The sequence below is a fragment of the Clytia hemisphaerica genome, unplaced genomic scaffold, assembly GCF_902728285.1.
Source record: "Clytia hemisphaerica strain Z4C2 unplaced genomic scaffold, Clytia hemisphaerica genome assembly, whole genome shotgun sequence".
Taxonomy (NCBI): Eukaryota; Metazoa; Cnidaria; class Hydrozoa; order Leptothecata; family Clytiidae; genus Clytia; species Clytia hemisphaerica.
Genome location: NW_027104500.1, coordinates 433,701 through 455,061, shown reverse-complemented (window position 1 = coordinate 455,061; position 21,361 = coordinate 433,701). Strand labels below are relative to the sequence as shown.

Sequence of the window (21,361 nt, the reverse complement as noted above, 5' to 3'; positions counted from 1 at the left end):
AAAAATGAAAACCACACGGGTCAAGCGTATAGAAAGGGAAATAAGTGGCTTCATTTCCCATCCAGGAGTCTCGTGTCTAGCTTTTTGAGCTTGTAATTTAATGGGTTTCGTAGCCGAAGAATCCTGCTTTGATAGAGTAAGTTATTTTCAAATCACAAGACCTTCCTCTGATAGTCGAAACACATCCTGTCAACTATTTGGCCTTTTCTCAACGCCAAGAAAAGTCAATGTGCAAATAGGTTACACGCTTTTTTTATAAAAATGGTGTAAATCCATTTCGTCATGGATATTCTTATTTTTTTTTAGGAGAATCATCCTAAAATATTCTTACAGCATTCTTAGGTTGGGATCCTACTTCAGACTAGATTTAACATTTAGTACAGACGTCTAAAGAATAAAATGGCATTTTTGTGAAAGGAGTTAGCCTTACTTGAGGGTAATTGACAATTTTTAATTGAAAATGCTCTAAAAATGGCATTCTTAGCTTGAGTAGCAAAATTCCATGATGGTGATATTCTTAGCATTATTCTTAATTTTTTGGCCATTTTTATCATGGACAGTCTTATAAAGTGGATTCTTATAAAAAAGCCTTTTTATTGACAGAAATCAAAGTTGAAGCCTTCAACTAAATGAAGTAAAATCCCGAAGGGCTAAAAGCGAATATCTTACGTAGGATTTGAAGCTGCTAAATCCTACCTAAATTGTGCGGCCTTAGTTGGCTCGTCTTGTTTTTATACAAATTCCAGGATGAAAGTGAAATTTTTTTGCTATATTAAAAAAAATATACCACTCGAAAACAAAGAAAACGCTAAATTCAATCCGTCGTCAAAAACACATTGCTTTCATTGTTTTAACCTTTCGAGCATCTATGGATTTTTTGATAACTTTTGAAATATTTATCCAATAGATCTTTTCATAAATTACGTCACAAACATCTCTTGCCTCGTTTTGAATTTATTGCCCAGCGGATTTTATTACAACTACTTTCTATTCATAAAAAAATCATTTAATGTCTCAAGGAATATGATCATCATGGAAATACGAGGAATACGAGGCAAGTGATGTTCGTAACGTAATTTATGAAAAGGTCTATTGACTTTAAATCTTGTAAGTGTGCACGAAATATGAATTGGCATCTCAACCTCGTCCCGGTGTATTCCATCCTTTATTTACGTTACTGATTTACGTTGCTGATTGATTATTATCTAGCACCGCGCCATCAGTAAGCATCAAAAAGCCGATAATACGCAGGGAACGAGGTTGTTGGCATCTTTGGTAAAAATTCTACCATCATTGATTGCCATTGTCACCTGATGACGTCATCATTCTTGAAAATACCGAAAATATTCTCTAACTTGTTTCATTTATTGCCTTTAGTGTCATACTTTTGATACGAATGTAGATTATAATTTAAATAATATTTTAATGGTCTTTCTGTATATATTTTTCGTGTAAACAATATTTCGACCTGCTTGGTGCAGGTCTTCGTCAGGTCTAAACAATACAAACGGTTGAAGGCGCTACCTTGACTTTTTTGACGTCAAAAAAAGTCAATGTAGTGTCTTCTCCCTAATGTGCGAGAGCATTGGCTTCCAAAACCCAGATGTCACATACTGACCATCGTCTAAATTAAGACCATGGTCACTATGTGGTGCCGTCTTGTTTCATTTAATTTTTTTGCTCGAATTTTGTAAGGTAGTTCCAAATGACATGTTTTTTCTGGGCAAAAGATCAATTTTTTGCCACCTGTTGGCATCGTGTATATTACAGAACGGCCCAAATATGCCTTTTTTGCTTAAATCAGCCCTAGGATACTGCAATGACTGATTAGTAAATGTTATTGACTTATTATTTTGACAAGTGTTAGGTATTGATAGTACACATTTGCGGTCAAATTTCAGCAAAATCAGACGATTATGTAAGGGCTACTTAGACTACACAATATATTGACGAACAATATTCGACAATATGGTTTGCGGACCGTAATGTACGAAGTAAACAACTGGTACTCTATTATAAAAAGGAATTTTCTTTCTGTAAACAATCCCCCTTTATTGTTGGAATATTGCAAATCGAGCTGACAATATATTGCCGACACCTTTTCAATATATTGTCGACATTCAGCAATATATCATCAATATATTGCCTGACAATATATTGTGTAGTGTATGTAGCCCTTAATAGTTTATTTCAAGTTGACGAACAGGTAGCAACAAAGGCTAATAAAAGTCAACGCTACTTTACAATTTGTAAGGTGATTACAGTTGAGGCACAAGGGCCTCTAAACCGTTCTTGTACAAAAAATCTTTTTAAAATATAATTTTTCACGAGGGCTTCCTCGTACCCTCCATTTAAAATCGTCATTCGATCTGGCTTTATTCATCTCGTCTGCTCTCTTTTTCCACTCTTTGATTTGTTCCCTCTCCATTTTTGTCAAGTCGTCGGTGATACTTAATTTCACGTACTTCGTAGTGGTGTTGGTGTTGGTGCTGAGAGTGAGTATTTCAGGTAGGATACGGACCGATCTGTAAAATTTTGCACACTGTCTTAGATGGTCAATATTTACGACTAGGAAGAATTTCAAGTCAAAAGCTCCAGTATTTCCTGAGTTCCAGCAGGCGATGAACGTGTATTTCACAGATCGTTCTGCAAAGTGCCAAATACTCACCGGAACGAATATATTTTGTTACTGTTATCTCTTTTCTTCGACAAATCACCCTTTAGCGGAAAAAAGTGAACCAGTCAAAACATGATTTCAGTCAAGTTTACATTCTGGTCTGTAAAATACCAACCAGACAGACCCTCCAGAGAAAAATAAATGCTTACCCTAGTATAAAAGTGAGAAGATGCTCGAACTTTAAGTCGAAGGGCTATGCAAACAGTTAAAATAATTACTTATCAAATTTCAGCCCACTAATTTTAGTGTTGGAGATAGCACAGAACCATTTTAGAAATCTAAACTAGAATTTCCACTTCTTATTATAATGGCACTAATATTTTTGACGATTGATCTGATCAGGCAGAATTATGAATTCAGTTTTTTTTACAGTAATCTACATTAATTTAGCTGGGTAACGTTACATTGCCCTTCCAAATGAGTGCGCAGTGAGTTCCCCGATTTTATTGACCATTCTCTGACGTGGATTTTGATCACGTGATCAAAGATGATGGGGAAAAAATATCAACCTCAAAATTCAAAACAAGCCAGCTTACACACCAGGGTGATAATCAACTGACATTGATGGGGTTTTTTGACGGAGTTTACGACTAGCTGATTCACCTATCTATGAACTGAATGGAACACGGAAGTAGCAGGGTCTCCTCAAAGAAAATTGTAAGCAAATTGATCCTGGGTCATAAATGAAGATATCTTAAGTGTCATATTAATTCTCAACTTCAGTTGAGCTAAAAACTGGGAAACTCCTTTCTCTGAGAAAAAACCTTAGCGCAGCCTTGAGACTTCAAAAACGATCAGACTTGGCTGAAATTTGGCACACTTGTTCCTTGGGTGAATATCTGGAGTTTTTTCATTCTTATAAAAAAAGATTTTTGGGATCTGGGCACTAGCTTTTTTGTTTGATTTGCTAAAATTTGGCCTTTGAATAATTTGAAGCTACTGAAGTTTAACTGAGTGCGTTGCGCACGTTTTACTCTTTGCATATTTACTCATATCCGCCTCAGTAGCCTTCTTCGTGTGTAAAAAAAACCGCGGGAGTACGTTTTGTTAACTGTTAGCAGTTATTTTGTGCGTTTTTCAAGTCTCTGCGGTGGAGCGCAGAGCTATTCTAAACCTTTTGAGAAATTGAAAATTTGTCCTCTTTTAATTTTATCGAAAGTCTCAGTCGGGTTGTGGCCTCCATTATGCTTTAAATGCCTTAAAATTGCAATTTTATACCAATCGACGTAGAATTTCACTTTGATTAAAAAAATCCGAAAGAAAAGCATAAGTTTTTATATCAAAGTTATCTTATCAAAGGCTCTTAAAGCCCAGTACTCACTTGTGCAAAAAATCGTGTTTAAGTGCGTCTAAGTGCGCCTAAGTGCGTTCATCAGTTAGGCGCACTTAAACGCTGAAACTATTTTATATTCGCGTTTAAGCGCGCCTAGCAAAATCAAGGCGCGTTCATGGGCGTATATGTGTGTCTAAATGCGCTTAATTTCGTTTAGCAAACGTACTCACTAGAAAGCAAAAATGTGTTCAACGCACTTAAGCGCACTTAGACGCACTTAAATGCGATTTTTTGCACAAGTGAGTACCAAGCTTAAGCATACGAGTATACTCGTATTTGGCAGCGAATGTGTTAAAATTCGAAATACCTCAACTAAATGACGTTAGATTATCCTCAATGCAATGGTAACTTTCGTTTTTCAAAAAGATTACTCCTATGCATGGAGGTATAAAGAAACAGGAGAAGTATACTATTGTAACCAAGCTCGCCCTACGATTAAAAAAGTTACGATGTATGCATGCTCATATCTTTAATGAGCTCTTTTATCCATAGGTGAAATCTTATTGGCTCATTTAAGCTTTAGAAATTAAATGAGACGATATTCATTGTTTCAGACATCAGAGTAAGAAAATATTTGGACTAAAAAAAGACCTGTAAACTTGGCAATCCTTCATCAAATGATAAGATTTTTTGATCAATGTTTTCTTTAAGGTGAACTCTATTGCTTGATACTTTCCTCCAAAATTCTCCAGCGACTTTATGTCTACAAATTGAGTCTGAAATCGTGTGTGCTTATAAAGGACTTTTCATTTTCTGGCTTGAGAAAATATCTTTTCAAAACAAAATTGAACGGATAACGAAATGGAACAGAAACTTGTTTCGCGTGGACGAAGTTTTATTTAATTTTCGTATATTAAAAGGCTAGAATCTTCATACTGATAATTAGAATGTTCAGAGCAAACTTGAGTTCTACTAAAAAGTCTTATTTCATCGGGTGAGCTTAGAATTTCTTTTGATACATTTTATAAAAGAAATAAAAAAGACTTTAACAACCAATTACCGACATATTCAACTCCTGTTTTTCTTTATACCTCCATGTCATATGCAACTATTTTTTCGATATACAGTGGAGTCCCTATCACTCGATCATGCGCGGGGAACACAAATTTGTTCGAGCAAAGGAAATTTCGAGTTATGAAGAAAGGTTAAGAGACATTCAAGTTACAGAGATTCGACTTAAACAGACTCCACTATACAAAGTTTAGATATGCTCAGACGTTATAGTTTGTTTCTCTCTGAAACAAACCATCTCAAAAAGCTGTGTGAGCATCAAAATTCAAAACGTCAAGAAACATCAGAAACCGTATTCTTTAAAATAACATGAACATATAAATTACTGGACATCCATCTCCTTTGTATTTTTGAAGATAACACTGCTAGCTTCGTTGCCGCCTCGTTAAAGTCATAAAATGAGACAATAAATTTTGATGATATACCTGTTGGGAATAACTTGCTAACAACGTCAAAACTTCGACAAAAGTCTCTGTTGTTCTACTTTTCTCAAGTCTTTTATCTATATCATGACAAAGATAACCGAGGCAAAATCATCACCAGCTTGTCAAAATTGCGACTAATATTCTTAAATTTGGACTCAAAAGTATGGAATAATTATAGAGAGTATGGGATTCAAATAATGATAATCTTGTGACACAGGCTCTCAACTTTGGCATACTATGTTTTTCATGTCACAAAAAAGATTATTGGAGTGACAAAAGTGATTCAAAAGTAAACACGTGTTGAAATTCTGCATTTCTGCGTTGACAAATGTTGATATAATATATTGCAAACTTACTAAAACATTTAGAATAATTCTTTTGTGAATCATGATTAATGTTCAAGCTCTATGAATCCTTTTACCTAAGTAATTCCAAGAAATGAAATTGTGACGGAATATTGTCAGATTTTTTATACCAATTTTGAAATACAGACGGCAACGAAAGTCGCTTCAAAGACACAATGGAAGATAGACGTCCAGTCGTTTATATGTTCATGAAAATAATGATGATTCAAGATTGGGTACGAACCAGGACAATGGAAGGGTGTAGCCCAATTCTAATTCGGCCACGAAGCGGGACAGTGGAGGGGTGTGGCACAATCCCACTTTGGGTACAAAGCGGGACAATGGAAAGGTGTGGCACCCGCTTTGGGTACGAAGCGGGACAGTGGAAGGGTGTGGCACCCGCTTTGGGTACGAAGCGGGACAGTGGAAGGGTGTGGCCTAATTCCAATTTGGGTACGAAGCGGGACAGTCGACAAGCGTTGTATTTGGGTACGAAGCGGGACAGTGGAAGGGTGTGGCACAATTCTTGTTTGGGTACGAAGCGGGACAGTGGAAGGGTGTGGCACAATTCTTGTTTGGGTACGAAGCGGGACAGTGGAAGGGTGTGGCATAATTCCACTTTGGGTACGAAGCGGGACAGTGGAAGGGTGTGGCACAATTCTTGTTTGGGTACGAAGCGGGACAGTGGAAGGGTGTGGTATAATTCCAGTTTGGGTACGAAGCGGGACAGTGGAAGGGTGTGGCACAATTTTTGTTTGGGTACGAAGCGGGACAGTGGAAGGGTGTGGCACAATTCAAATTTGGGTGCGAAGCAGGACAGTGGAAGGGTGTGGCGTAATTCCAATTTGGGTACGAAGCGGGACAGTGGAAGGGTGTGACGTAATTCCGATTTTGGTACAAAACGGGACAGTGGAAGGGTGTGGCATAATTCCACTTTGGGTACGAAGCGGGACAGTGGAAAGGTGTGGCACAATTCTTGTTTGGGTACGAAGCGGGACAGTGGAAGGGTGTGGCATAATTCCAGTTTGGGTACGAAGCGGGACAGTGGAAGGGTGTGGCACAATTCTTGTTTGGGTACAAAGCGGGACAGTGGAAGGGTGTGGTATAATTCCAGTTTGGGTACGAAGCGGGACAGTGGAAGGGTGTGGCGTAATTCCGATTTGGGTACGAAACGGGACAGTGGAAGGGTGTGGCATAATTCCAATTTGGGTACGAAGCGGGACAGTCGACAATCGCCGTCTTGGGTATGAAGCGGGACAGTCGAAAATCGTCGTTTTGGGTGCGACGCGGGACAGTCGAAGGTGACGGAAAATTTTTTGGTCTGTAAAATTGTTGTTGGGCGCGAAGCGGGACAGTCGCTTTCACTGTCCGGGTTATACCCATGTACCACGCTAACCCGACCTGATCCCTAATTTGTAAACTCAAGCGAAAATAATTTTATTTATCATTTTACTTTCATCTCTTCTTATCACGTTAGTGGCTATCAGTAACATTTCTTTCCAAATTCAACAACTTATTTGATCGTTCTTCTGCGGTGGCACTTTAATGAAAATTATGACTAGTACATTAATACTCTATGTGTAGTATTTAAAGTATCAATATTATAGCGCTTGAGCAGGCACAAGAAAAGTCTCTTATAAATAGATAGACTGCAATAAGATAATAGCTCCTGAAGTAGGCGGGAGGGTGTTCATCAGTGATCTTTCAACCTGTGAATGGTTTCGCAGAGCCTCCCTTTTTAAAGCCTAATATCACGTGGCTATGAAGCGCCAAAAGAACAATAATAAATTCGTTTAATGAGGTTGCTAAAACCACTAATCAATTTATAGGTTTAGTTTTCTTTTCAGGCGAGAGACCACGATGAAGTCATAGAATATCTTTTAATTCATTCAAAATAAAAATTAATGTATCTCTTCATAATTAGAATCTTCTGAGATTACATCACGGACCCAATAGCTGATTGGTTGAAAGTGACGTATTGATTGATTTTACGTCACTTGCAACCAATCACCCATTGGGTCCGTCATGTAATCTCAGAAGACATTGCAATGGTGCATATCATGAATTTTCATTCAAGCCACTTTAGAAACCTAAAACCGCGGGGGAAATATCATGAGAGTGCAGATGGAGTTTTTACAACATACTTTAATAATTGGTTATTTGAAGTAATAGAAATGATGCGTTTTTTGGAAAAAGTAACTGTTTGTTTTATGGTTAACGACCAACCAAATCGAATAAGAGCTTGTAAAAACTCTCTTTTAAATATCATGATATTCTAAGGTCCTGAATTTATAATTCATAATTCATAGGACCTCCACCCCATCGGGGTAGGTAAAAATGACAAAAGGGAATCACCCCAAAGGAGGAAAACCGATTTTTGCGGCAAAAAAACGGCTTCAGTCACTTTTAAGAAAACCTTTGCTCTAGCTTTTGCCAAAATTGAAGAAAACTAATGAAGCAATTTTGCACAAAGTCCAAAAAACCCTATTGTTAGGCATTTTCCGGCCAAAATCTGTCCTATAATTTTTCTCGAATACCGGGTGCTGTCACATTTTGGGTATTGCCGTCTTGCATCATTGTATAAAAAAAACAGAAATAACTAGTTTTTCATTTTCCTTTTTTTTCTCAAATTTTTTACTTCATAATATTCCACTCACGAATATTATTTTAACGAGCACAAAATCGCAATTTGATTCGAATTCTATAAAAACTTACAGCCATTTTTGTCTCCAGCTGCAAATTATTTCGAGACAGACTTTAATACGCCAATGCCGAGGAAAGCTGGTAACAGACGAACGGACTGGCAAAGCAACGGAAGACGGACATTGTATAGGACCTCCAAGGTAGGTCCAAAAATGAAAATAAACCACCCAAGGATACACTCAAGGAATTTAAAGTGCACAAAATTTAGCAAAATTGTTTTTGAATTCATTTTGTCCAACAGGTTTGATTAATTCATCAAATATATGCAGAATAAAAGCCTTCGCTCATGTTAAATATTATCTTTATACCACACCTTCCTGGGAAAACTTTTTCGCAAATAAGTAAATTCGCAATTCCATATTTGGCGAAAAATAGTTTTCCGGAATGGGCTTTTAAAAAATTTATTGCGGGGAAAAATTTTGAAATTCAATTTTACCGCTCTTGTGATTTTCAAAATTGAACTTTTCCTCCCCTTTGGCAATTTCATCCTTGTCCGTAGAAACTGTTTGCCCTATTACGAAAATCACTTCCCAGGAAGGTATAGTGGTCATTGACCTTGGTTGCTGCACAGGCGACTGAGGTTCGATTCCCACTCGCAGCGGTTTACTTGGCAAGTGAATGAACCTTCGCCCCGGTCAACCCATGCCATGTGAGGGGAAATTGGGTAGTCAGTCCAAGGTGCTGACGGGGGGCGTCTGGGGCGCTTTCTGGCTGAGAGCGTCTATAGTTGCGAAAATAGGCCTCAAAGTCTCCTGCAACTCAACCAAATAGAAATAGAAATAGAAGAATTGACGTCAATTTTGGATTTAATATGTGACGTCAAATAAAAAATAAATCAAAAAAAAAGTTATAAAAGAAGTTAACAAAAGAAAATCTTTATCGACTTCCGACCCACCTCTGGCTAAGTCAGAGGAATCGTATTTGGCCTGTAAAAAGTTATTGCAACAGTTACAGTCATCGAAGTTATTGTATTATTTAGCAAAGTTATAATATTGTTGAATTATAAAGACAATGAACACTCAAGAATTAGAGTGTTTATACAAAGGTTTCTCCTTGGGGCGCAGCTTAGGCGAGGGTGCTAACGGCAAAGTGAGACTGGCAACATATGCCAAGTTGAACGTTCCGGGCGACGCCCTCGCTGCAAAGTTGCGCGTCAAGGGTACCAACAAAGTAAGTTTAAATCTTTTCATACAGTTTTTCTAATAAATGATTTTGCGTTACTTGCAGAATTAAATTCTTACCAAGTAAGAATTTTTTAAGATTTTTACTCCTCTTAAAAATATTTTTATTGACTATTTATTATTTTACAGATTATTTATTTGTGCTGTAATTAGAAAAAAACATCATTAGCGTGAGGATCTTTAGTTTCTATGGATAACTTACTTCGTCTTTTTTTAAGGTGGCTATTAAGATAATGCCCAAACGAAACGAAGCCGAGATTTCAAACGAATTCAAGGCAATGAGAAGAGCTAAAGGCTCTGCAAATATTGTAAGTATAGCCTTTATATTACATATTATCATTTTTTTATGTTTTGAAGGTTAAGCTTCAGTACGTTTATCATAATGTTTCTGTAGTGGAAACCACAATCATACACTAAATATTTGAGATAAAGGGGAGTTCCCGGTGTAATTTTGAACACCACGATTGATTTTTAAGCGCATTAGTTTTAACTCTGAGTTTTAACATGAGACTTAAGACTTACGACCTTAGGATCTCAGGATTTAAAAGCTCAAATTTGCTCGAATGAGGCTTGGAATATAGCCTAGAAGCCACCAAACCCCTCTAAAATCGAAATATTCAATGGAAGAAAGTGGAAGTGCTAAAATAGCAATTCTCGCCCGAACTTTAATTTCTGAAAAACGTTAAAATACACTAAAATCTCAATATATTTCGAGGGTGATTGCAGGTTGGGGTTTACTTATGCAACGGATATACACGTTTTTTTATAAGAACAAACTATATAAGAACGGCTTCGATGGCCAAATTATTAAGAAAAAGTTAAAAACATTTTAAGGCTTCGTGGGCTCGCTCTAAAAAGCTTGATTTCTTAGGAAATTGCACAAAAATACTCACAAAATGGTGAAGCTAAGAACATCCTGAGAACATTTTTAGGCTCAAAACTCAAAAAGTTAGGAGAATCCTTAGGCTTCAAAAATTTTGGATATTCTTATAAAAAAACGTGTACCTTTTTCACCACCATGAGTTCAAAATAACCAAAATAAAAATAGCTCTCTTTTTTGGAAATTTGGGAAGATGGCAATTTCTTTGAGATTAGTTATATAATGAAATTAATCCCCATTCGCAAATTTATGTGCCGAGTAGAGTCCATTTTTCGAAGCTCAGCAGGACCCTGTCGATCAGCAAGGAGAGTAACTCCCATCATCATGGCGTTCTTATTTTACAAGCCTAGTGAAATTTAAGCTACTGCACACGTGCTAGGCCTGGATAAATAAATAGGTTACCCTGGAAGCTGAGTCGAGCCTTTTTCATTAATGATAAATCTATACTTTTATACATAGGTCGAAATTTACGGCAAATTCAATGGTATCGAAAATACCTATCTTATCATGGAATTCTGTCATGGTGGCGATTTGACCAATCATTTGGAAACCGTTTACAAAGATTCTCCATATCTTAGTGAATCCAAAGCTAAAGAATACTTCAGGAGTATTGCAACAGGAGTCAAATATTGCCATGATCATGGCATCGCTCATCGGTGAGTTACTTTATAGTTAGCAGAGTTCATCAAATAACTTCCGTCAGTACAAAAATTCAGCTGTACTCGCTCAAAAGTATTTTGTATTTTTTACGTAGTATAAGTGATTTAAACATAAAACGAATTCGCGCAGTAGTTACACCAATCGGTCCTATTAAAATACTTTATCCAATGGTATTTTGACTTACCTTGTCTATCCAGACAATTGTGAGTTATAGGTATAGTTATATGAAATATGTTCTAAGACTTCAAACAGCACAAGCCTACGATTACAGTAATTTTAAATATCATTTTCTTTCCCGATTCTATTTTAGCGATCTCAAATTTGAGAACGTCTTAGTTGACCGATATGGAGTTGTAAAGCTTGCAGGTAAAAATCTTTAAAAACTTAACTACATTCTGTTCGAAATTTTGGTTATCTATCGATCCATCGAATGAGCTATTCCATATTAAAAACACCTCCGTATGTTAAGAATTTCAAGCTTTCACAGAATTTTTGGCTTTTCCACGAATGAAAAATATGATCTGAAGGGTTAATTTTTTTCTGGAATGGCCAATTACGTCGTTTACACAATTTTCACCACAAGCATTCACATATTCCGTTTCTATACGTTTTAGATTTCGGATCGGCCGAATTTCCCGATCACTATCCCGATGGTCTCCTAGACACATTTATCGGCACACCTTCGTACATGGCCCCCGAAGTCGTACTCGGCTACCTCGATAAAGGCCAAGCGTATGATGGTTACAAGGCAGATAGCTGGAGTGTGTAAGTTGTCCAAAGTTCGTCTTTTCATAAGTACGCTAAGTTTATGCAAGTAAAACACTTATCATAGCACTCATTCTGAAAAATAAAATGAGATTTTGTCTAGTATACCGACCGACTGCCTAACGATCTGCCCGTAGAACAACAAATTAAATTTGTCTCGCCTAAAAGAGGATTTCAATATTGAAAATCCTGGAATACATATTACAAACTATTTTAAATTACACTATTGATATTACTGGACTTTCATATTCGATTTTGCTAAGCTTGTAGGTTTAGAACGCCATGATTCTGGGAGAAACTCTCCTTGTTGACCGACAGGGTCCTGCTATCTTATGGATGTTACTATATTGCATGGTATTATTTTTCTCCTTCCAGTGGAATCATCCTGTTCAAATTGTTGACAGGCAAACAACCCTACGCACCGTTGCCATGGCAACTACTCTACAATTTGATTCAAAAGAAGACTTTCAAACAACGTCTTCCAGCGGATGTAAACCTAACCCCAGGTAATTTGCGATTCGATTTTAGTAGAGGCAGATCAGCTTATAAAATTTAAATATCCTGCCCTGGATTTGCGTCTGCATTTAACCGATCGGAATCACCTGAAAAGGCCGGTAATTTGACCACTGTTATGCTATTTTAGTCAAATTCAAACTTTTTTCGAGTATTGCCGATAGAAAAAAAGAAGTAATTTTTATGAAAAAACCTAAATTTTCCTCTTCGTCGGTAAAATCGCTTACATTTCCTAATTCGCCGTACCAGAATTAAAAAGCTTCCGTCGTGCCTGCGTATAAACAAGAAAAGACAGCTCAAAGATTTCTTCTCAATAGACGATAAGATTGACAAAGACTTTCAATCCAAGAGCAAATAATTTCTGGAAGTTCCCATTGTCTTTAAAAAATCTTCTTTTTTTTATGACTTTTTTTTTCTCAATTTTATTCACCGGCTAGTTGGTTGTCTGTACACAGACCCGATAACTACGGCTAATTTCAAAATTCATTGTCTTAGAGACGATAAACGTGAGATACACTCTGGTACAGAGTAGCTAGTTGGGAAGACATATCTAAATAACCATTATATTCTCTTACCTCTTGAATAGAATGTATCAACCTTCTTGGAAGACTTTTAGACAGAGATGCGAAAAGCAGAGCATCACTTCAAGAAATATTGGAACATCCGTGGTTGAAGTTGGAAGAGGTAAAGAAGGTAATCTATGGGGGCGTACGGGCTTTGCGATTTCCGAAATACCGAATAATTTAGCCAAAATTTCCGAAATTTCATAAAAAAATACTTGCAATTCCGATATACCGATTTGTTGGGTATTTTTCCTCGTTTTGACTAATTTTCCATCAAATTTGATTTTTCATGTATGAATTCAGAAAAAGGGTGACAAAAACTTTATAATACCGAAATTTAGAAGCAAAAATTCATGGATTTCTGATACCGAAACAATTTAAGAATTCCAAAATACCGAAAGAATTTTCTCCGATTTCCGACATTCTGAAGAAAAAAGGTTCGATTTCCGCAATTCCGAAATACCGTACGCCCCCACATCTATAAACTCTGATTTTCTAGTGATACCTTGAAAAAATGTTCTCGTTAGTTTTCAAAAGCCGAGATGTTGAGATGTTCAATTAATTACTACAGTTAGGTATCTTATTTTCCACTTAAGTACGAAAACAATTAATGAGCCTTGTAAGGAATCACTGTTTCAATTGCCGTAACTACTACCAAAATACTACTTTTTACTCAACACTGTAGAAGAGAATTTTACAGGTGAAAACTCTCAAAGAATCTGATTATCCCTTTACATTTTTTTTATTAGAACAAACATTATAAGAACATAAGACTTCGATGGCCAAAATGTTAAGAACAAGTTAAGAACATTTTAAGGCTTCGTGGACTCTAAAAAACTAAATTTCTTAGGAGAATGGACAAAAATACTAAAAAATAGCGAAAATAAGAACATGATAAGAACGTTTTTAGGCTTAAAACTCAGCCTCACTTACAAGGATTTTATTGTTTTGTTTTTCATACCTCACAATTTTTACACAACTTCAAATTAGAAAAAACTTCATTTTTTAGGTCGATGAGAAAAAGAAAAATGTTCCAGTAAAGTTGATGGATGAAAAAAGGCCCTTGCAGGTAAGTAAAGTTAACTTTTATTCATTTTTTACACATTTTTTTTTACACATTTTACCCCAATTTTCGACTCAAGGCTGGACTTGCCAAGGATTTATATTCGCCACAAAAAAACCTCGCCTCACTTTGCCTATTATTATTTGTTAAAGTGCTTGAATTTACTTTTACATTTCAGGTCCAAAAGCAATCGCAAGACGTTCGGGCAAAAAACGGAAATAACGCATTAAATACTCTAATTGTCGTCAAAGGAAAAATGTAAGAAGGAACATATTTATTTGGACTCCGATTCTGCACTAGATATTTTTTTCCCAGGAAAATCACGTGATATACTTTTAACCAATAAAATTTGATAATTTCGAGAGGAAAGTGAACACTAAAACACTTTCAAAACCAATGAGATATATAGGGCTAAAAAGGAATTCTCGACCACTCCTAGGCAAGGGGAAGTCAATAATATTTGCGCTGAAGTTCGGATAACAGATTGATTCTAAGTTTTTCTTTGTTTTTCTTGCGTGGCATGTTTTTAAAAATTTGTTGGTAATGTTACTTTTTATCTACAGTGGAATTCGTGTGAAAACCACGCGGGCCAAGAAAACTTATGTTTGAAGCCTACATAGGATATTCGGTTCCAGCTCTCGGCTATATTAATACAGGTGGTTCTGAAATAGCATGAAAGCAATTTAAGGATTATTGACATACTAGATGAGGCAATTAAATGAAACTCGTTCTTTTCATTCTCATTTTAGCGTCCACAGAGATGAGAGAAAACCATTCAGACGAGCATTCTATCCTAATGGCCATCATTTCACTCCACAAGAATGGTGGGAATGACTCATCATAACCACACCGTCAACAGCAACAATAAAACCCACAATGCAACAAAATCCACATAACTCCAAATCAATCTATCAATCCCTCCAAAATTATAAAAAATATATTTATTTAAAAACAAAAAAAAACATGTAAAATACCTTTATCTATACTTCGTTTGGAAAATGTACCTACTCTCTAGCCCTTTTAGCCGTACTGAGGTCGAACCTGGGTTCTCGTGAAATATATTCATACGACTAAACTAAACTGTTAACATAAAAAAATAATAAGCTACATGCTGAATGGACCTACCTGAAGATTTATGTAATGAGGAAATAGGAAAATATGGCAACAATAGTAAGAAATGAGACCAAAAAAGTAAAACAAGTTCACTTTCCAATCATGACATATCATTCAAAATAGATTTTTGATTCTGTAATCAAGCGTAAAACGAAACCCTCTAATAGATACTGGACTGTAAAATACCAGTCGTATTCAAGCTCAAAAACACTTTCAAATCATGAGATGTAATTTGAAAATCATTTGATTTTTTATCAATCATTGACTATTATTAACCATTAAGTATCATGGTCTGTAGTAGTATCTATGTGGTCAACAGGTTACTGGATCAAAACGATAAAAATTTTATTCGAATTATTATCAAAATATCTATCATTTCAAGTTCGTTGTACTTTTCGATGATGAAATATGTATCATGAAATATTATCGGATGCAGGGGTAAATAAATATTGTTGCACGGTTCCCAAAAAAGGGAAATCAGTGGCTTCAGCCACTTTAAAAAATCCTTACTCGCTGTAATAATGAAGGTAAAGTAAAGTGGGCCCCTATACATATTTTCCATTTTTAATTGCTTGCATTATTCCTTTGAGTGAGTAGTTTGAGCTCAATTGTTCTGCACTATTATTAAAATTCGCCATTTTTGATTTTCAAGCCTAAAATGTTTTTAGCATGTTCTTATTTTCACCCAATTCTGAGTTTTTTGCCCATTTTCCTAAACAATCGGGTGTTTTAGAGCCCGCAAAGCCTTTTATATATAACTCGTTCTCAATATTTTGGCCGTCCGAAATCTTTAATGTTCTTTTTTATAGTATTCTTATAGCCATGAACATATAAACGACTGGACATTCATCTCCTTTGTCTTTTTGTAGAAAGGGCTGCTAGCTTCGTTGCCGCCTCGTTAAAAGCATAAAATGAAACAATAGATTTTGATGATATACCACTTGGGAATACCTTACTAACAACGTCAAATCTTCAACAAAAGTCTCTGTTGTTACTCTTCTCAAGTCTTTTATCTATATCATAACACAGATAACAGAGGCAAAATCATCGTCAGCTTGTCAAAACTCCGACTAATATTTCTAAATTTTGACTTAAAAGTGTCTAATAATTTTAGAGAGTGTCACATTCTAATTTCGATATTCTTATTACACAGGCTCTCAACTTTGGGAAGCTATTTTTCAAGTCATAAAAAAAAATTTTGGAGTGACAAAAGGGATTCAAAAGTATACACGCAGTTGAAATTCTGCATTTCAGAGTTGAAAATGTTGATAAAATAAATTACAAACAAAAAAATTTGAAAATAATTTTTTATACATTAAGAGAAATGTTTAAGCTCTATCGATCTTTTTACCCAAATAATTCAAAGAAATAGAATTATGACGGAATGGTCGGATTTTTCATACCAATTGTGAAATACAGGCGGCAACGAAGCTCGCTTCAAAGGGGGGGGGGGTTCAGGGGGTACCCGATTCCGCAATTCCGTCAATTTTTTCTCCAATTTCCGTCAAACCGTCTTAAATTGAACCAAAATTCCGTCACCGAAAATTCCTTTGAAATTCAATATTTTTGTCGAAAATTCCGCAAATTTTGAATATCTTTTACCAATTCCGAAATTCTGCAATTTTTTTTGCTATATTCCGTTTTTCCGTACTAAAATTGTCTAATTTTCCGTCTCCGTCAGAGAACCCAATTTCCGTAATTCCGTCTAAATTTTCGCCAAATTCCGCCACTCCGTTCGAAAAAAGGGCCGTTTCTGCTCCTCCGCCAACCATGAAACCCCCCTTCAAAGAGACAATAAAAGATAGATGTCCAGTCGTTTATATATTCATGTTATAACAAAACGTGTAAACGCAATGAATGCATAGCAAAAATGAGTGATTGAAAGGTAGCTTCCGAGGCCTGTCATAGCAAGAGGGGTCAGCAGGCCTAGTTTGTTTCCGGCGAAAACTGAAGCGCCATTTATGCATTGTTGGAGTTTTCTGCTGTTTGGACTAATAAAATGTCAGAATCGTGAAAACTCCGATATCCACCAGTAATTGATGATCAGCTTAGTGATGTTTTCCAGTCGTAAAACACAAAACCCCAAAATCGCACCGCCATTCTAAAACAAATAGCTTTCACTAAATGCCCCCACATAAAGATCATGTCATGCACTTATAAAGCTTTTTAATGCTTTAAAGAATAAAACATTAAAAAATAGCCAAGAATAATTGATTGATTTATTTATTGATTGATTGGTTGATTGATTGAGGCATTTGCTTGAAAAAAAATTATATTCCATTAACAAAATACTTGAAGAATTCGCAACTTGATAATTTAATAAAATTTAAGGAAAGGCTGGAAAAGCTTCTCAAAAATATATTTCAAAAATATATTTCAAAAATTATGGTATCATTAGCTTACAGGTTTTCACATCTCCTGTTTGTTTTTTTCTCCTTAGTTTCTTTCTTACAACAATATATATCGTGATTATTATTCACTAAATAGACCTTTTCTGATAATGCCACAGACATCTTAGATTGTAGGCAAAATATATAGTGGTGAATAAATCAACAAGGTAACCAATCAGAAATGCTTGTTTTTTTCATTGGCTGCTATATTTCAACAATTCTCTATTGCAACTTTGCCTGATAAACAATAGTCAAGAAGGATACTGTGTATGAAATTTATCAAAGAGTTCTGCGCCATCTTAAATAGGGTGAAATAGAAACCAATCCTAGTTAAGGCCCGGCCTCCACTTGGGTACGCTGTGATTGCACTTATTCTCAAACAAAATCTTCTATTTTATTGGTCAAAAGAAAAATAAAGGAATGCCATTGTGGTCCATTCAGACGTACAGTCGAGAAAAGTTGAAATACGCCTAAATTTTTTTTCAAGTGCATAGTACTTTTTCATGATGCAATCTTTTCTCCAAGCAGCGCAGACAATGAAGAGACGTGCCTTCAGGAAGCTAGACTTTTTGAGTTTATAGCTATATAGTATACTTTCACTTTATGGTGTTTCTGTATGACTGTCTGTGTACCTAGTCTAACCAGTGTTAAATGCCTTCGGGAAGGTCCATCCTAACTTGGAAAGCCAGAATTGGAGCTATTTCACCAAACCACTGGAGCGTAAGTTATTTAGGCTATCACAACTGCATGAAAAAGTTGAATGTGCGCATGTAATGCAAGTGAGGTAAATCTATTTTGAAGACCAAAAGAAAAAGTTTGTTTACATTGATTGACATTCACAACATTCATTCAACCACTTTTGGATTCAACTTTACATATGCATACATTCAACTTTTTTGTACTTTGCAGGTATCTTGTTTTACTAAGTTAAGAAGGACTTTCTCGAGTTACGACCATATGATGGTATTTAAAGCTCGAGAAGCTCTATAAACAATAAAGGTAGTTATTAATAAAATAAAAGACAAAGATAAATTAGAGTTTGAACAAAAATATATTGAAAACTTGAGCAAATTTCTTTAAAGATTCCGGAAAAAGAATTGAAATCATTGCTGAAGTGAACTTCTGACTAAATTACAGTAGTTAGTATTCAGTTTCAAAGACAAGAAACAAAATTTGACATACAAAACACTTTTTCCAGTCAATGAATCAGCTCATCATCATCATAACCAGTCTGCCATTTTGTTTGTTTTGATTTGCACGAGTAATATTGTAATTCGTGTTATATCATACACTGTTATGATTTGCATTTATAACACTCGCTTCAGCTTTTCAAACCTAAATCAAAACTAAAGTAAAATTGTAATATGTAATAATGGTAATAGCATATAACGTAATATGAATATGAAAATATGTATACTACCGTCCCGGAAAAAACCGAACATTTACGGAAGAGACTAACTACGGGGATGCTTGGGCGACAAAACAAACGCAACAAAATTTCGAGATTCCAGTCCAATATCTATGCGTGAAACTACGAGTGCCTCCTCGTCGCTACGCTCCTGCGGGGGCAATGAATCCGTCACCGACGAATTTTTTCGGCAACTGATGATTTTTTCGACGACGATTTTTTTTCAGACATCATATTGTTTGTTTTTGCGGACCAAAGTGGAAACAGGTTGGAGAGATGTTGGAAAAAATCAAAATGGCCTCTGACAGTCTGATGATCTGATCTGAAACATTGGGAAAAACATCAACATTCCAATCTAAAGGAAAATCAATTGTAAAAGGGGTTACGCACGATACGAAAGTCTCGTGTTCGCAAGCGAAAGGTTTTTTGCACTACATACCGTAGGATTTCTAAACTTCCTCCATTCCCAGCGAAATTTTCCGATTGCTAGTGTACAACGGGAAAAGACCAAAACACAACACCGATTTTTGCCGGGGACGCCTAGATAAAACAGCGAAAGATCCCGGAAATGGGGCAGGTATGTTTTCCCCGGGAATGAGAAAGCTAGCCATTCTACGATACAATTTTAAAAAGTAGTACCCAGCCGTTTGCGTGATGCACGATCGGGAAAAAATTCGAGGCATGATTTGGCTATGATGAACGAACCTTTTTTGGTAATTTTCATGATCGTCACGAGAGCAAGGAAAATTTCTATCAATACATTTTAATCATGCACAAACTCTGGTGAACCAAAAGAAAGTTGATATTCTATTTTCAAAACAAACTGCTTTTTTGAAGTCTTTTTAACTCAAATATCTTTTATAAAATTTCGATCTAAAATAAGAACATCATAAGGATTTTTCGGTATAAAAAATAAGACTGTGAGGCTCAACAGAAATTTTTGGAACAAAATAAGAGTAACTCAAGCATGTGGTAAACAATAAAATTGTAATCAAATAAAGGATATTATTTTTTTCGTGAAACTCATAGGTAGGCCTAGGATTGAGATATTAAGCAATTAAAGAATCGAACAGTTAAAATCGGGTATTGAAATACGGCTTTAAACACAAGCAGTCCTCCCTAGGGGAACCAAAGAGAGTTGAGCAGAGACATGGCATATCAGTGATCATATCAGTTTTTCGAATAGGAATAGACTACAAAAATAAAAGGTAAACACAGTGAAAAGACTAACATAAATGACAATTAAAACACAAACCTATAAAATGAATATACCTAATCAAATTTAATTAATTTCCTGACAATGAACGTCTAAAAACAATACATATGTAATAAACCAAAATATAGGAACTAGCATAAAGTCAAACTAGAATATAATGTGAATAAGGGACATGTGTGATAAAGAGGGCTGACAGAGCAAATCATAAAAGCAGCAGTACAGCTAAATGAAGAACTGAAAAGAAGGCTTTAAATGGGAAATCTGAGCCCATAACAGGGCAGACACAAATCAAAACAAACTGAAATATCTAAACTCTGATATACCTTTTATACATAATATCAGACACTAAATTAATTAATTGAATTTGCACCTTCAAAACAAGAGCAGGACAAGAATAATTTGTGTGGTTAAAAGAGAATAAAAATAAGAACAAGCCAGGTCACAACAAAAAAATTACTGTTTCAAATAAAAGAGACTGTAAACTAAGAATCTTAGAAAAATCTCTAAGAATCCAAGAAATTCAGTCTCTCGCAGGATCAATTTTCAAACTTTGGCTCGGACATACCCATCATCTAGTACCCCTGGTCCTTGGAAAAATCTCCCAAGCCTGATATATTTTGTTTTTTTTTCTGGCAGAGCCCAATCATTTATAATATACAGCTTTTAGAGAAGAAAAAATTATCTATTTAAAAAGCTCAACCATACAAATTTAGTTATCATCATATAAATATATGGTAAGGTATTTTAATTCACATAAGCTAAGAAAACTGCATCTGCATAGTTAAACAGCATTGAAATATTCTGCAACGTTGTATTTTTTCACAATACTTTAAAAAGGTGTGTTGCTACATGTTTTTTATAAGCATTGCACTTGTAAGCATATCTAGGCTCAGATATGGGGAAAATTAAGCATATGCTAAAGCATTACCTTGAGCCTATGAAAAAAGTATAAGCTACTTTGTAGTATAGCTACTTTATTTTTTTGTGAAGCTATTGCAAAGGTAATCGAATGTTTAAATTAAAAAATTCGAATGTTTCATAAGAATTCGAATGTTTATAAAAACTTCGAATGTTTACTGTATGTAATTTATGTTAAGATTAAGCAACCTTCAAGCA

The 21,361-nt window shown here is 35.6% G+C and overlaps 1 protein-coding gene across 1 annotated transcript; it reads left to right on the top strand.

The window, feature by feature from the left end:
- Window positions 1-9,376: 9,376 nt before the first annotated feature.
- LOC136821755 (uncharacterized) lies at window positions 9,377-15,028 on the top strand. Its single transcript, XM_067077966.1, has 10 exons — window positions 9,377-9,663; window positions 9,893-9,982; window positions 11,014-11,210; window positions 11,525-11,580; window positions 11,829-11,979; window positions 12,355-12,485; window positions 13,079-13,176; window positions 14,065-14,124; window positions 14,297-14,376; window positions 14,868-15,028. Exons 1-10 carry the CDS (start codon window positions 9,505-9,507, stop codon window positions 14,950-14,952), a joined length of 1,107 nt encoding a protein of 368 aa, XP_066934067.1. The 5' UTR covers window positions 9,377-9,504; the 3' UTR covers window positions 14,953-15,028.
- Window positions 15,029-21,361: the final 6,333 nt, after the last annotated feature.

Coding starts and splice junctions, on each gene's coding strand:
- LOC136821755 (XM_067077966.1), top strand. CDS start 9,505: ATGAACACTCAAGAATTAGAGTGTTTATACAAAGGTTTCTCCTTGGGG. Junction 9,983..11,013: donor CTAAAGGCTCTGCAAATATT/GTAAGTATAGCC, acceptor TTTTATACATAG/GTCGAAATTTACGGCAAATT. Junction 14,125..14,296: donor ATGAAAAAAGGCCCTTGCAG/GTAAGTAAAGTT, acceptor TTTACATTTCAG/GTCCAAAAGCAATCGCAAGA.